This window comes from Onychomys torridus, chromosome 16 (assembly GCF_903995425.1).
Source record: "Onychomys torridus chromosome 16, mOncTor1.1, whole genome shotgun sequence".
In the NCBI taxonomy this organism is placed as follows: Eukaryota; Metazoa; Chordata; class Mammalia; order Rodentia; family Cricetidae; genus Onychomys; species Onychomys torridus.
The window spans coordinates 67340052-67357002 of record NC_050458.1 but is presented as its reverse complement, the minus strand read 5'-3'; the positions used below and the strand labels follow the sequence as shown (position 1 = coordinate 67357002).

At 43.7% G+C, this 16951-nt stretch overlaps 1 protein-coding gene across 10 annotated transcripts in view; it reads left to right on the top strand.

Annotated features, from left to right (window-relative positions):
* Positions 1–13113, top strand: part of LOC118596894 (cyclic AMP-dependent transcription factor ATF-7) — a 100394-nt gene extending 87281 nt beyond the window's left edge. For all 10 annotated transcript variants that reach the window (XM_036207920.1, XM_036207913.1, XM_036207914.1 and 7 more), the window contains 5 exons: positions 447–560; positions 1140–1292; positions 3953–4150; positions 7044–7152; positions 10868–13113. In XM_036207920.1, the coding sequence (XP_036063813.1) occupies positions 447–560; positions 1140–1292; positions 3953–4150; positions 7044–7152; positions 10868–11085 (792 nt within the window). In that variant the 3' untranslated portion in view covers positions 11086–13113. The remainder of the gene's footprint in view (positions 1–446; positions 561–1139; positions 1293–3952; positions 4151–7043; positions 7153–10867) is intronic.
* Positions 13114–16951: the final 3838 nt, after the last annotated feature.

The following is a 16951-nucleotide window of genomic DNA, read 5'->3' as shown; positions in this document are numbered from 1 at the left end:
TTCCACATGAATGATCATAACCAGAGGACCCCCAGGGAAATGTGGGCCTGGACTGTATTAGTGATGTATGGCAGTCTGCCCAAACTCTCCACTATCCTCTGCCAGTCCAACACTGTGGAACACTAGACAAAGACTCATCTGGACAATTGGCTTTTAGTCAAGGAGTTAATCTTGCCAACATGCTGATTGGTTGATTTCACTTGGCGCATAGTTTCTCCAGCATTGCTCACCACTTTCCTGAAGATACACCCCTAGCCTTCCCACAGAAAATGTCTCCACACTAAAGAATGAGACTTTTTACTCTGTTACACTCCTTAGGGAAGTTCCTAAGGCTGTTCGTGCATGTCCTGTGAGCAGATTACATAAGACAGACCCTGACATGCCAGTCTCAAAAACACTTCATTTGGGGAAAACCAGTACTACCGTGTCTCCTTCTCTTGATTTAGCTGGCCAGACCTGTGTCCATGGTGCCCAACATTCCTGGTATACCTGGCCCACCAGTTAACAGTAGTGGCTCCATTTCTCCATCTGGTCACCCTATGCCATCCGAAGCCAAGATGGTGAGTACATACCAGTCCAGAGCAATGTTGGCCTTCTAAAAGAAGTAGTGTCAGTCTGGACTTTTCAAGTGAACTGAGCAAAGGAGCCTTCTGAAGCATGCATGCCTAAAGACACCCTGCTGTGGGGCTTGGAAAAGAAAAGATCCTAAGTCTCCTGTCCCCACCCATGCAGCTTGGCATAGGTCACGGCACAGGAAGAAACAGCGCAGATTGTTTGGAATGGAATACTTGTCATTTCAGTTCCAGGGTGACAGATGGAGGGGTGAGTGGGCAGGGAGCTGGCCAAGTGGTGGATAGCTGTGTAACCAGCATCGGGCCAGGTTCCAAGAGAGAGCTTTCATCTGGGTCCTATTACTTCCACAAGCCCCCATCCCCAGCTGTGCTCAGGATGGTAGCCAGGGGACAAAGCAGGCACTTCAGGCATCCAGGCGCGCACTTTCTCTCCCTGTCATTGTCTTTTAGCTCCTCTGTTAAGAGAGAATTAGAGTGAGAATTTTAAGAATAAGGTCAGTAATAAAATACAAGTTCATCCTTTGTATCTTTGATAGAATCTCACCCTTAAACAATCTTTCCACACAGAGACTAAAAGCCACTCTGACCCACCAAGTCTCTTCAGTCAATGGAGGCTGTGGAATGGTGGTGGGTACTGCCAGCACCATGGTGACAGCCCGTCCAGAGCAGAACCAGATCCTCATCCAGCACCCTGATACCCCATCCCCTGCTCAGCCACAGGTCAGTTGCACCCTTGGATGGGAGAAGAGATGTGTTGCCCTTATTCTTTATATTATATCTGTCTTTCAAGAAGCATGAACTAAGAGAAAAATAAATTTAACTTTCTGGATATCCTGCTGCTTTGGATGTTTTTAGTAGGTTGACTGTAGTGAAACTATTTTTTATCTACCTTTGTGTTAGACATAAATGCAAACAGCATGAATTATGCAGAGCAGTTGTAGAGAAGGCCTCTATTTTTTCCCATATATGAATGATAGCTTAATGTAGATTCTGAGCTGATGGAGACTCGTATTAAGCCATATCATGCACTAAACAAAGGAGGCCTCTGTATCTCTTGCATATCTGTTAGTCTTAACAAAAAAAAAAGTTACCTGATTAGATTTTATAACACAAAGCATATTATAAAAATATATTAACACAATATGATGTTACAGTAGTGAAATATAGTTCATGAAAAGTCAGAAAACACACAGGAAACCTCATTACCAATCCAAAAGTCAGGAGACGGTCCCGTTTAGTTGCCCGATCTCTTCTCAAAGAGGTCTCCATTTTAATGCAATTCTTTAGGAACAGAATAGCTTTAGTTTTCATAATTGTCTGCACTGGACAGGTGACAGTGACCTGGGATTGGTTTCTAGAGTTACATTCATTGCCCAGTCTCTTTTTTACTGATGGCACCACCTGCTTCATCAGTACTGCCACATGCCCAGACATTTCATGGCCATATGCTGCCTTAAACCTTGGCCAGCAACACAAGCTTTCATTTGTGTTTTCTTCTTAAAAGCTAAACTAAGGCTTCCCACCATTCTGACCCCTCACTCCCCAAAGCCAGCCAGTCCTGGAGATAAAGCAGTAACCCTTACCTGAGTTTGACTTTTCCTCTTGGAGAAAGAATGTGGCTTCTTGTCAGTCACTGCTGAGTTCTCTTCTCTCCTTTTTTTATATCTAAGATTTCTCTGTGTTTCCCTGGATGTCCTGGAAATCGCTTTGTAGACCAGGCTACCCTCAGCCTCCACCTGCCCTGCCTCCTAAGTGTGCTGATTAAAGGTGTGCTGATCCACTGCCTGACCTGCCTCAGCCTCTTGATAGCTGAGATTAAACCCAGCTGGGTTTCTTGAAGAAAGGCTCTCCTCGGTACTAGGATCCAAGCAGTCTTGGTCTTGTCTTAATTACTGATATTATTGGAGAACATAATTCAGTAAAGCCTAAAGTAGATTTCCTTTTGTTGGTTTTTGGTTTTTTGAAACATGGTCTCACTATGTAACTGAGTCCTAGAACTCACTCTGTAGCCCAGGCTGGTCTCAAACTCACAGAGATCCGCCTGCCTCTGCCTCCCGAGTGCTGGGATTAAAGGCATGTGCCTTTCTTCTTGTTGTTGTAGCTCTGGCTTATCTTTATGCAGCTGATTACTAGCATTGGAAAAATACTAACATAGATATTCAAACTAAAAATTAGTTTAGGAGCCAGCAGGATGGATTAGTGAATAGAGATGCTTACCACCAAGGCTAACAACCTGAGTTCCATCTTCTGAACTCACATGAAGGTGAAAGGAGAGGACTGACTCTACAAACTTGTGCTCTGACCTCTACAGACATACACAGATGCACACACATGTGATAATAACAGTATGACTTTTAATTTTAGAAAAGAATTTACTTTCGGCATGATTGATATACCATCTCTGTATATATGTTAACTAATAGAATGGAAAGATAATCCAAGGTGCTTTAGTGCAAAGGATTTCACTTGGAGCTTAAAAAACAAAAGACCACCCAGTGGTGGTGTTGGCAGTTGGCGGTGGCAGTGGCAGCGGCAGCGGCACCGGAACATATCTTTACTCCCAGCACTTGGGAGAAAGAAGCAGGTGGTCTCTGTGAGTTCAAGGCCAACCTGGTCTACAGAGCGAGTTCCAGGAAAGCCAGAGCTACACAGAGAAACCCTGTCTCAAAAAACCAAAACAAAAAAGGATGCTGTGTTTAAAAAAGGAAAGACGGGAGAGAGAAAGAGAAGAGAGAGCAAGTGGGCCTCCTGGCACAGCGCTGTAATCCAGGCTGCTTAGGGTAAGACAGGAGGGACAGCAACCTCAAGGGTTCCAGCATTTGGGGATAGAGCCAGGAGGAGCAGGAGTTCAAGGTTTCCCAGGGCTCCATAGTGAGCAGAGGCCAGCATGGACCGTGGAAGGCCATGCGTCAGCCAACAAGAAGAGGAGCAGCATTGCAGTTCAAACCCTAGGTTCAGTTCTCAGACCCCAAAGAGGAAAACAAAGCCAAACAAACTCTTAAGTGGTCCTCGTTCATCTCTGTCTCAGAAATAATCAGTTCCCATAAGAACTGTGGCTTTTCTATATGTGTACTGAGAGGACTGGGAGATGAAAGGCAGGACAGGAAGCTAGGAGACACAGTGGTGAGACTTGATGTGGCTGCCAGACCTTACCAATCTACCCAACTCAGCTTTGATTTGGAAAGAAAAATTATTCCCATCAAGTACTTCTCTGCTCTGCCAAGTGACGAGTTAGAAATCGGTGCCTGTGAATCCCAACACTCTGGATGCCTAAGCAGAAAGACCAAAATACAGTGCCTGCCTGGGCTGTATAGCAAGACTGTTCAAAGACAAACCAGAAAAAGGAAAAGAAAAAAGTATTCTTCTTTTCTGGGCAACAGGTCTCTCCAGCCCAGCCCACCCCTAGCACTGGGGGACGGCGGCGGCGCACAGTAGATGAAGATCCAGATGAGCGACGGCAGCGCTTTTTAGAGCGAAACCGAGCTGCAGCCTCCCGATGCCGCCAAAAGCGGAAGCTGTGGGTGTCCTCCCTGGAAAAGAAGGCAGAAGAACTTACTTCCCAGAACATTCAGCTGAGTGTGAGTGGGTGACTGTTAGGATTGTAGAATCTGGAAACAGTACAGCAGTAGAACAGAGGATGGGTATTATTTAATTAGGTTAGATCTAGAAGTGTGATGGGAATTGTAGAGTCCCATAATAGTCAGAACTGAAACCCTTCCCTTAGCAGTTGAGAATGCAACTGTCTCCTTCCTGATCTCCCACTAGCACAGGTCATTCAGAGACCCATTTGGAGGCTGGGGACATAGCTCAGACAAGATGCTTAGCAGTCAGAATGGAGGAAGGCAGGAGTGGAGACATAGACCCATCTGGGTGAAGGAAGTCATCCAGGTTAAGCACCAGCATGTTGTGTTCTCTATCACAAGTAGAACCTGACTGGAGTTAGAGACTACCTAATGAAAAGTGTGTTTACTTCAGCTGTTGTAGGTGTCTTAGCGTTTCTATTGCTGTGAAGAGACACCATGACCACAGCAACTCATAAAGGAAAGTATGTAATTGGGGCTGGCTTATAGGTTTCAGAGATCTAGTCTATTATTGTCATGGTGGGAAGCGTTGGCAGCACCCAGGCAGACATGGTGCTGGAGAAGGAGCCAAGAGTTCTGCATCTGGATTGGCAGGCAGGAGGAAGAGAATGAGCCACTGGGCCTGGCTTGAGCTTTTGAACCTCAAAGCCCACCCCCACAGACAGACTTCCTCCAACAACCTTCTAACGGTGTCATTTCCTATGGGCCTGCGGGGTCAATTTTATTCAAACCACCACACTAGGTTAGTTAATATAAGAAAAGAAAAAAAAAAAAAAACTTGAACACAAACAGAATAATTATAGTCCAAGCATTCTCTTATTATTTTCCCTTCTTTGGTTTTGTTTTTAAAGTATCTTTTATGGGCCAGTGAGATGACTCAGTAACTAATGTCACCATGGCCTGCATCAAGCCTGACAACCCAAGTTCTACCCTTGGGACCCATATAATAAAATGGGAGAGCCTACCCCCAAAAGTTGTCCTTTGATCTTCACACATGTCCACCCACATACACATACACATTCAATAAAATAAATTTAAGAAGGGGTCAGTGGGATGCCTCAGTGGTAAAGTGTTTATCACCAGCTCTGATGACTTGAATTTGATTTTCAGATCCCACTGCTTGTCCTCTGACTCACACACACATATACACTCTGTGATATGCACATGTCAACACACATACACACAAAGTCAACTATGTTTAAAAAAGAATACTTTGGGCTGGAGAGATGGCTCAGAGGTTAAGAGCACGGACTGTTCTTCCAGAGGTCCTGAGTTCAATTCCCAGCAACCACATGGTGGCTCACAACCATCTATGATGAGATCTGGTGCCCTCTTCTATATACTAAATAAATAAATCTTAAAAAAAAAAAAAAAAAAGAATACCTTATATTTATGCTTTGACAATTTCATACATATATATAGTAGGGGTATTTTTGGGTTTTTTTTGGGGGGGGTTGTTTGGTTGGTTGGTTTTGTTTGTTTGTTTGTTTGTTTGTTTTTTTGAGACAGGGTTTCTCTGTAGCTTTGGAGCCTTTCCTGGAACTCACTATGTAGCCCAAGCTGGCCTCCAACTCACAGAGATCTGCCTGGCTCTGCCTCCCGAGTGCTAGGATTAAAGGATGTGCTGCACCACCACCACCACCACCACACCACACCACACCACACCACACCACACCACACCACACCACACCACACCACACCTGGCATAGTGGGGTTTTTGGTTTGGGTTTGGGTTTGGGTTTCTCTGTGTAGTCCTGGCTGTTCTGGAACTAGGTGTGTAGACCAGGCTGGCCTTGAGCTCACAAAGATCCTCTGCCTCTGCCTCCCGAGTGCTGGGATTAAAGGGGTGAGGCAACAACTGCCCAGGCTACATATTTTTTTATTTCTGATTTTTGTGGTAGATTTGGAGAGATTGTAGGTTGGTTTAAACATGAATGATTTAACAGTATTTCATGGAAACCTAGCAAAGGAGATGAAGGGTTTACCTTGGTTTTTTGTTTTTTGTTAGTTTGTTTTTTGTTTTGTTTTGTTTTTCTTTTTTGGAGCTAAGGACCAAACCCAGGGACTTGCGACTGAGCAAGCGCTCTTACCACTGAGCTAAGTCCCCAACCCCTAGCTTGTTTTTTTAAACAGCTGTTTATTATTACATTCTGAGTGTGTTAGGTTTTATGGGTCAGTGGACACTAACACTGTTATAATAGTTCATTAGCACAGTAGTGCTCCAGTAGACATTGCATGCAGCCTGGTCTACAGACAGGACAGACAGGGCTACAAGAGAATCCTTGTCTTGAAAAAAACTAGAGAGAGAAAAAGAGAGAGAGATTTCTAAAGCTAAGCATAGTGACTCATTCCTTTAATCCCAGCACTAAGGAGGCAGAGGCAGGCGGAGCTCTATGAGTTCCTAACCAGCCTGGTCTACATAGGTTATTCTAGGCCAGCCAAGGTTACAAAGTGAGACATTGTCAGCGTCCAGAAGCACACTTTCTTCTTGGTCAGATAACCTTACATTATTAGTTTGGGGATAGCCAGATTTATCCCATATAACAGTCATTTTTCTTTTCCTGCGATGAGTCCTTACTTTTCATTGTAGACAGTTTCTGTCATTGACTTCATGACTATCCTGGCCCTGAGCTCTCTGAAGACTTGCCAGATCATGTCCCAATTTGGGGAAGAAAATCTAGACAACATTCTGCCCTCACACTAAGATAGTCACAATATTATGCTCAACAGAAGAACAGTTCTAAAGTTAATATTACAATAAATGGTTAGCTATAGATACCAAAAAAATCTAGTAAGCCCATACAAATGTTTGCTATAATGTTTTAGGAGTTTAAGACTAGAAGATGAACATTTTTAATATTCTTTTCTTCCTCCCCCCCCCCACCTTCAGAATGAAGTCACATTACTACGAAATGAGGTGGCTCAGTTGAAACAGCTACTGTTAGCTCATAAAGACTGCCCTGTCACTGCACTACAGAAAAAGACTCAAGGCTACCTAGGTGAGTGGTTCACAACCTAAGCAAAACCAGTCAGTTGATAACCACAGGAATTGAGTGCCTTGGCTGCTTATAATGCCATTCTTTGTGGGATATCAGTCCTACCAAAATATAAATAAATAAGTAAAAAAATAATTTTCCTTTCTGTAATCTTAGCAAGCAAGAAGATCAGTTCAAGGTCCTCGATTATAGCCAAAGTTTGAGGCAAGCCTGAGCTACATGAAATTTTCTTTTCAGATAAACAAATAAAAAAAAAAATAAAGCTTTGACAGTAATGCAGAGTTATCATAATCATCTGTAATAGTTGGAGAGAAGGATCAGCAGTATTTCCTGGATCTGTTTTATCTAAGTAGTCTATCATCCTCACTTTTCTCCCATGAAGCAGCCATTCCCTTTGTAAGTGAGAAAGCTCAGATTATTTACCAGAAGTCACACACAGCAGGAAAGTGGTAGAAGTCCTCTGGTCCCAAAGATAGTCTTGGCCTGGAGAAAAGATGAGCAGCTGACAGTGCCTAGGAATTGAAGAACAGGGACTGAGGGCAGATTTCATCTTTATAGTGATCTTGGTTTCAGTTTATAATCAGAGATATCCACAGAATTATGTTCAGCATTAGCACTATTATAATGAATAGTTTGTTATAGATTAATAAAAACTAAAAATTGCTGATTTTCCTGTACAGATTAAATAAATGCTTAGAAATGTTGGATATAGCAAATAGTTTTTTCACTGATTGTCTTTATCATTTCAGAAATGTATTCTGAGAAAAATTTTAAGAATCTTTATTGAATTATTTATTTAAATATTGTTATGTACTCCATGGTGCATTGCTTTATTAAGCAGGTATAACTAAATTCCTGTTCTGTGCCAGGCACATACTGGGGATAACAGGAACCAAACCGATTAGGTTAGATCCTGTCCTTGAAAAACTTGTATTTAATAGGTAAGACGAGCAAAAGAAGTAAGTGAAATATGTGGTATATAGTAAATGTAAAAACAAAAAATAGTATAGCTGGGGACTAGAGAGATTGCTCAGTGGGTGAGAGCATTTTCTGCTCTTGCTGAAGACCTGGGTTCAGTTTCCAACACTCAATGTGGCAGCTCATAACTGCTTGCAACTCCAATTCCAGTTGATCTGATGCCTTCTTTTGGATGCCTCAGACACCAAGCATATACATGGTTTATAGATGTATATGTATCTCTGGTTGCCCTTGAACTCTATGTAGACCAGGCTGCCCTTGAACTCACAGAGATCTGCCTGCCTCTGCCTCTATAGTGCTGGGATTAAAGCATACATAACCATACCCAGCATCTTAAAATAATAATACAATAATAATATAGATGGAAATGGTGCTATAAGAATGTAATTCCACCACCGAGGAAGCTGAGACAAGAGGGTCATAAAGTCAAGGCCATCCTGAGCTACACAGTGAGAGACCTTGTCTCAAAAACACAAAGAATGACGGGATGGAAGGGTCAGGCATTGTGGTCCCAGTACTCAGGAGGCAGGGGTGGGAAGGCCGCTACTGTAATTTCAAGGCCAACCTGATCCTCACCATGAATACCAGGTCAGCACAGATCTGAATACAGATGAACCTGCCTCAAATACAGACAAAGAGGCTAGTGTGGCTGGATGGGGACAATGTCATTGGAATGAGATGGAGAACTATTAGGAGCATTTCACATTCAGTCTTGGTGATAACAAGGGCTTCAGCTTTTATATTGCAGACAATGAAAGTGCAACATGAAGGATCTGATACTCTACTAGAGACATCAGGGGTGCACAGGCTGTCTACCTAGATCAACTATTTCAGATTCTCTTCATGGGCTAAAGAGGATAAAGACTGTGTTCTTTGTATGCAGTCAACATGTAGTTTTTTACACAATCCCTGTAGTAACTCTGGCTGGTAGTTAGTCCACTAAACTACTTACTTATTTTACAACAAAGATGTGTTTAATTATTACTTTGTGGTATCCACATTATATAGGTAGTTGACATAAGATAAGGCATTGTCCTGACCTCTCAGAGACTCATTGAGTCACTGTGAACCTGTGAATGAGATAAGGACAGATATCCCAGTGAATGGGCTCCTGGATTTAGAGCTTCTGCTGTACACTCCAGTGCCCTCACATGTGGGTGATGCTCAGTAAATGCCTGATGGATAAATGAATGCATGCTCTGAAAACTCTGAAGACAAGACAGTTTCCTAGGGGTAACAAGGAAGTGTTTATTACAGAAGAAGCGGTGTTTGAATCCCCTTGAATCCATTTGAACAATGACTCAGGCATTCGTCAAGAGGTCAGAGACACACCAAACCCAGGCATGGTGGTACACAACTATAATTAGAGCTCTTGGGAAGCAGAGGCAAGGTTGAGAGTTTGAGGCCAGCTTGAGCTACATGAGAAACAATGTCACTTAAAAAAAAAAATTGGGGGTTAGGGATTTAGCTCAGTCGTAGAGTGCTTGCAAACGCCTAGCAAACGCAAGGCCCTGGGTTTGATCCTCAGCTCAAAAAAAAAAATTGGAAATTTTCTGTAATTTCATATATCTGATTAGTCAGCTATAGAGACTAGCATTTAATAAAACTCTTTGACTAGTTACCATACCTCTGCATGCAGCTCAGATATTATGTACACTGCCACTTTAGATGGAATGGCAAAGCCCATAATAAATATTTTACATCATCAGTGTATAGCTAATTGATAGGAGACTTTGGCAGACTTTTTGTACTTTACCTGTTAACTTAATCTTGGCTATTTATAGCATCATTTGGTTGTAAATTGGTATTTAGCAGGCTTAGATGTGGTGCCAACACTTGCTAGAGGAACATTTTTTAAAATGAAATGGTTTAATTCCTTTGAGAATTAATGAGAGCAGATTAAGGAATCTATTTTAAATTGCTTTTGCGGCTGGTGAGATGGCTCAGCAAGGTAAAGGCACTTGATGCCTAGCCTGATAATCTGAGTTTGATCTCAGGGACCCACATGGTAGAAGGAGAGGACAGACTCCTGACAGTTGTCCTTTGACATCCACATACATGCTTTGGCATATGTGTGACTATACTAATAATAAACATGTATATACACAAAATAAATGTAAAAATTTAAAAAGAAATTAAAGATTCATTTTCTTCTATTAACAGAACAAATTCAAAGATAATTTTAGATAATTCAGAATACCTTTAGCTTTTCCTCACAGTGGTGGTACACACCTTTAATCCCAGCACTCAGGAGGCAGAAGCTGGCAGATCTCCTAGTTTGAGGTCAGCCTGATCTACAGAGTATTTCCAGGCCAGCCAGGGCTACACAGAGAAACCCTGTCTCAGGGGAGGGGAAAAAAGTGATTTGTTGATTTCTGTAGCCAATGAATCCACATCCCTTTAAAAGTTTTTCTTGATGGAAACAAGTGGCTTTCACTGTGGTAATAGATCGAGGACAGGCTTTAGAAAGGAGCTTTTACCCACCTAAGAATGAAAACACAAGAACCTCCTCTATTAGAGCATATTAAATGTGATGCTGTGTCCAGCTTTGGCTCAGTTCTTGCTTCTTGTGTCTTCTTGTTCTCTGAGTCATTCATGACTTGAGGACAGGATTCTCCAAGAAGAAATATAAGATTCATTTTCTTTTGTATTTGTAATTATGACAAAAGATGGCCCTTTCTGTTCCTCTCTCCTGTGTTCTGACCACTTGCTCTCTACTGTTTGCCCTCCTTCCTGGCAGAAAGTCCCAAGGAAAGCTCAGAGCCAACGGGTTCTCCAGCCCCAGTGATTCAGCACAGTTCTGCAACAGCCCCTAGCAATGGCCTTAGTGTTCGATCTGCAGCTGAAGCTGTGGCCACCTCGGTCCTCACTCAGATGGCCAGCCAAAGGACAGAACTGAGCATGCCCATACAGTCACATGTGATCATGACCCCACAGTCACAGTCTGCGGGCAGATGATGCCTCCCATGATGGAGAGATCCCCAGCCAGAGCTCGCCCGCTTGAGCCAAGAGAGAGATCAACTTACCCTCCCATCTATCTGCCTTGGATGTGGCAGTATGGGAGAGGAAGAAATTGTGTGTTGTGAGTATGGACAGATGTGGGGCTTTTCTCTTTAGCCACATGATCATGTATGCTTGACACCTGTGCTAGGGGCTTGTGGCCCCAAAGCCACATAGATCATCCCCCAAAAGTGGGGTTTCTTATGTACCTACAGCCAAAGGCCTTTCCATATGGTCCGAGCAATCATCCCTGGCCCTGATGCATGTGTACCTGTCTCTTAACACTAACCCTTGCACTTGTAGGTTTGGGGTTTTTCAGTGTCCTTTCCTCCCAATCGAGCTGTGGCTGTTATCTTCTTATTCCTTACTAGCATGCCACTTCCTGCCAGACAGAGGGAGACTAGATTTGATGGCATGTTACTTGCTGTCTCGACCCCAGCCACCTCATGCACTCAGGACTTTGTCTCCCAATAGCTGCTTATTTATCTCTTCCCCCTCTTCCTAATTGCAGTGAAAACATTCACTTACTGAGAATGTAATACCTTTGCTGTATGAAGTAGCAGTATTTTCCACCTCTTCCCTGTGCTTTAGTCCTTATTCCCATCTGCTACCAAAAACAAACACAAACAAACAAACAAACAAAAAAAGCAAAACTCTGAGAGTTTTAATCATTTTCATTTCCAAATCTATTGGGTACCTCCTTTTGTCTCTTGACTTTCCTTAGTCTAGTGATGGGGTCTTTCCTACCACCCCACTATGGCTTGGGAACCTCATCTTGTGGCCTTATTGTTAGTGGCAATGAAAAGGGAGAGAGCCTGGGATCTAACTGGGCTTCCCTGTCTCCTTCCCTACCCTCCAGTTCTAATCATCAGGGCAGACAGGAACAGTGTAATTTAAAACTCGTTCCATCGGGTTACTGGATTAACTAGTTCTTTGGTATTTTACAATAGTTTACTGGCTGAATTCTACATATTGTCATTTGGTTGTTCGTGTGCTCCTTCCTCTCCACTTTGTTCCCTGTCCACATCACTGCCTTTCCTACCATAACTGCTTTACATCAGCCTCCCTTCTCTCTCCTTCTTTCTCTCACCAGGTTCCTAGCCTAGCCACTAGGTGTCTCTAGTTCTGAAATTTCTTTGAACTCATTTTGTTGTTGTTGTTCTGTGCCCCGCAAATATAGTGCTTGTCCAAGGCTCCAGGGATCTGAAACATTGTGATCAAGGTCCTGAGTGGCTTTTGAGTATAAGAGTGAGTAGAGAGAGAAGAGGAAAATGTATAAACTCAACAGAGCGCTCAGGATATGGCCTGTTTGGTCTGGGAGATTGCTGACTGTGGCTATTGGCTACCTTTATTTGGTGGGATACAGGGAAAGAAATATAGCCCTCCTCTTCCTTGTCTCTGCTTGGCTCTGAACACTGCAGTCTCTTCCAGAGCCAGAGACCTGTGGATAGATAGGTCAGCTTTAATGGCTCTGAATAGAAAGCCGTCCCAGTTGTCCCAGAGCCACCTTCTGCCATCTGCTCAAGCCAAGAGTCGTCTCTTCTGCCTCCATCTTAAATGTACAGAATAACTGCTTGCTTTCTTTTTCATTTTATCTTCCAAAACTCATTGTCATGGAGGAATGAGAAAGTGTTCTGTCTTACATTATTATTTCTTCAGTTTAGACTAGTGAGCCCATCCTGTGACATGTTCTGCCGCACTTTATGTCAGTTTTCCCTCCTCCTCTATATGCAGTGCTGAACAAGCCACACCCAGTGAAAAAACAAAATGGTTTCCTCATCCTCTACCCCCAGGGACTCACTAGGAACAGCCCCTGAGGTGACAAGGCTAGTGAATGTCACCAGATGGTCAGGGCAGGCCACCATCTCCAGGGATCTCACTTGGCTTTAGAACCTCACAGCCATAGTTTGTGCTCAGGACTTACTTAGATGGCTACTTCCTGGGATTTTTTTTTTCCTGTTTATAAATTATGTTTCTTTTCTTTCCCTTTTTTCTTTTTTTTAATGGCTTTTTTAAGACAGGATTTCTCTGTGTAGCCCTGGCTGTCCTGGAACTCACTCTGTAGACCAGGCTGGGCTTGAACTCAGAGAGATCTAGCTGCCTGCCTCTGCCTCCCAGATTAAGTGCTGGGATTAAAGGTGTGAGTCACCACCACCCGGCATCTTTTTTTTTTTTTTTTTTTTTTTTGTCTTGACTTCCCACTAGCAGCCTTGCACTAAAGCATGACTGAGTTTATGGCTCCTGAGGAGCCTTCACAGACCTTGGCTATTTTTCTTCCTCCATCAGTCGAGGGTTTTCAGAGTTATGAACCGGTGTTACTTCCTGTGTACCGAACAGTCTGCCCCGTGTAGATGTCTAGTGTGTGGAGGTTCTTTGTCGCTTTCCTGACTCTCCTGTCCGCTTCTCTTGAATCTTTGTTTTCCTAGCAGGAAGTTGGTGTTGGGGCCTAAATGATGCAGGGCACTGTCTGAGCTGCAGTAGGGAAGCAGCACTGAGATTAAGGGGCAGGACAACCCCAGATACCTCTGTAGTTGGTTCTCAGCTCTGCTCTAAGAAAGCAGAGCAACTGCTTACTGTGATGCTTCTCTTATAGTCAAGGGGTCATCGCTTACATTATTGCTGCCAGTGGTCACTACCCTGAGCATTGCCTTCCAGACTCACCTTGAACGAGAACCAGATACCATAGAGGGTGTCAATAAACCCTTCTTGACATCTTATGATGTGTCAGAGGAGTCTCTGGTCATGGCTGTTTGGGGTTCTGAATGCTTCTTGTATTTGGATATCAATTTCTGTCTCTAGGTTTAGGAAATTTTGTGCTAAAATTTCATTAAATAATTTGACTATTACTTCTGAATTTATCTCAGGTCCTCTTTCTACCGCATGGGTTCTGAGGTTTGTTTGATCTTTTAAGTATATCCCAAGCTTTTGGAAAATGCTGCTCATGTTTGTGTGTGTGTGTGTGTGTGTGTGTGTGTGTGTGTGTGTGTGTGTCTGAGTATATTATTGTCTCAACTTTGTCCTCCATTCCCACACTGATTCATCTTATCTCTTGGTGATGCTTTCTGGTGAGGTTTTTTACTTGATTGTTCTCTTTCGTGTTAATTTCTGTTTGGTTCCTTTTCCATGTTTGAATGCCCTCACTAAAATTTCCCTCCATTCTGACTTTCTCCTCCAGCTTACCCACTATTTAGTTCACTTTGGAGGTTTTGAATATAACTCCTTAGTTCATTCATGTGTATTTGGGATTTCTATACAGTCATGCATCCTTTTTTAAAATGAGACTCTGAATTCTTTCTCAGACATTTCAGCCATCTCAGTACTTTTGGTTTCCATTAAGGAGAGGTTTGGAGTGTGTCCTGGTGGGTTGTTGTCTCATAATCTTTGTGTTTCTCTGTGGCGTTTCATGCATCAGTCGAGATGGATGTGTCCTCTGGTTTTAACTCTTCTTTTCCCAGCTGTTTTGATTTACGTAAGTCCACTGAGCCCTTCTTAAGACCCTATCAGAAAGGAGCTGAGAATGTGATGTCTATGGACTCTTCTGAGCGGTCACAGCTGCTCTGTGCCCTAGCTGTCCCACTCCCACACACAAAGCTTGTTCAGAGTTGGGAAGGCCGGGAAGCCTCCCAGCACCCAAGGAGAACCAGAAAAGACATGGCTCCTTACTTCTTTTCTGTTGGGTGAACACCCTAAATCTGCTTGCCTCCTTCCTCCACTCCTGTCCATGCTGTAAGCACCAGACCACATACTAAAAGGAGCTGTGCTGTCGAACCTTGCCTTGCTGCCTGCCTTTCCTCTCCATTCTGTAGCTCTTTACTCCTTTTTTTCTTTTTTTCTTTTTCTTTTGTTGTTGTTTTTTTTTCCCCTGAGACAGGGTTTCTTTGTGTAGCTTTGCGCCTATCTTGCTTGGTAGATCAGGCTGGCCTCGAACTCACAAAGATCCGTCTGCCTCTGCCTCCCGAGTGCTGGGATTAAAGGTGTGTGCCACCACCCCACCCCCCCCCCCCCAGCTTTTTTTTTCCTCTTTTTTTTTTGAGCTGAGGATCGAACCCAAGGCCTTGCGCTTTCTAGGCAAGCACTCTACCACTGAGCTAAATCCCCAACAGACTCCTTTTCTTGATTCACTTCTCCCATCTCCTCAGGGACCTGCCCTCCAGCACCATCATCCTGAGAGATGGAGTGCTTCTCTGCAACCTGTACTATTGATAGCCTGAACCACGAAAAGGGGACGAACACACACACACACACACACACACACACACACACACACACACACACAATTCTTCCTCTGGCTCCTGAGAAGCTCCTTAAAGGTGCTAACTCCTGAGATTGCTCTCCCCAGTTTGTCCCTTTCATAACTTTCTTCCCATCCCCAGATCACATTTTCATTAATATTATCTATTATATCCACAAAAACAATAAATACATTATAGTCAGTCTGTTTACACTCCAATCTTCCTGCTGTGTCACACGTGCCTTTATTGATGAGCTCCTCCTCCTTTGTTTAGACATGTCTGTCCAGGGTGAGAGGTGTGGAGGAGCAGGACAGATGAGGACCCTAAGGCCTGTTAGGAGACCCCGCCCCACTACAGTCCAGCTAGACATTCTTCTTCCAGATTGTTTCTCTCCATACACATGCATGTGCATAGACAAGTCCTCCTACTCCGACCAGAGTGGTGACCCGCAGCACAGTGCCTGCTGGCCAGCATTTCCACCTTCTGCACTGTTACTTTGAGGTGGAGTCCTACTCCAGAACGAACAAAGGCTGGTGAGGGTAGGGCAGGTTAAGGCAGCTTATGTCCTTGTAGATGCAAGTTTCTGTGTTAGCTACTAGGTGTTTTCTTTGTTGTTGTTGTTGTTGTTGTTTTTAATGTGGACCTGGTAGGCTACCCTATACCCCAGCTACTAGAGAGTAAGGGTTCAGCTGGTAAGTGGCTGTGAGCACTAGTTTCATTGACTTACCTTAGGGCAGTGGTTCTCAGAACATGGTCCAAGAACAGCGTCAGCAGCACCATCATCTGGAGCTTGCTGGACATGCACACTCTTGGCCACTCCAACCTCCCTTGTTGGACACCCTGAAGGTGAGTTTTAAGAAGCACTGCTTCTAGTACACACTAATGCATGAGTCCCTGGGGGACAGGCTGGTAGCATCTTAGCTCTGGGATGACAAGGATTACTTTAAATGTGTACTCTGCCTTAGCATCGACTTTTTTATTTCCCCCAGTCCCTCCTTCCACTCCCATTAAAACAGCCACCACCACATGACTCATCTCAAATTCTAGGTTTCTCTTCTTCTAGTCTTAGTTCTAAAACCCTTTCCTGCATTGTTCTGGGCAGGACTCACCCATACTTCCTTGCAGGCTTCTCACTCTGCATTTCTGGTTACATTAAGAACCAGCAGGAAAGCCGGGAGTGGTCGCACATGCCAGCACTTGGGAGGCAAAGGCAGGCAGATCTCTGTGAGTTCAGGGCCAACCTGGTCTACATAGGGAGTTCAGAGCTACCCAGTGAGACCCTGTCTCAAAACAAACAAACAACAAAATCATCAGGAGCCATAGTTGTCCAGTTTCTCCCTGTGCGCAGACACACACCTCTTGCAAGTAGGGAGATTAGCCTCCACTCCCACAGTGGAGCCTGCTACATCCTGATAGAGTATCTGTTGAGAAGAAAGAAATGTGTATCTATGAATATATCTCTGTTCACCTATATATTTTTGACATGTAGCAATACCTCTCCATCCTCAAGGAACTCAACCCAGTCTGGGTCTCCCCAGGCTCCAGTGGTAGACCCTGACAGGTGGGAGGATACAGTGCTATGGGCTGTTTTG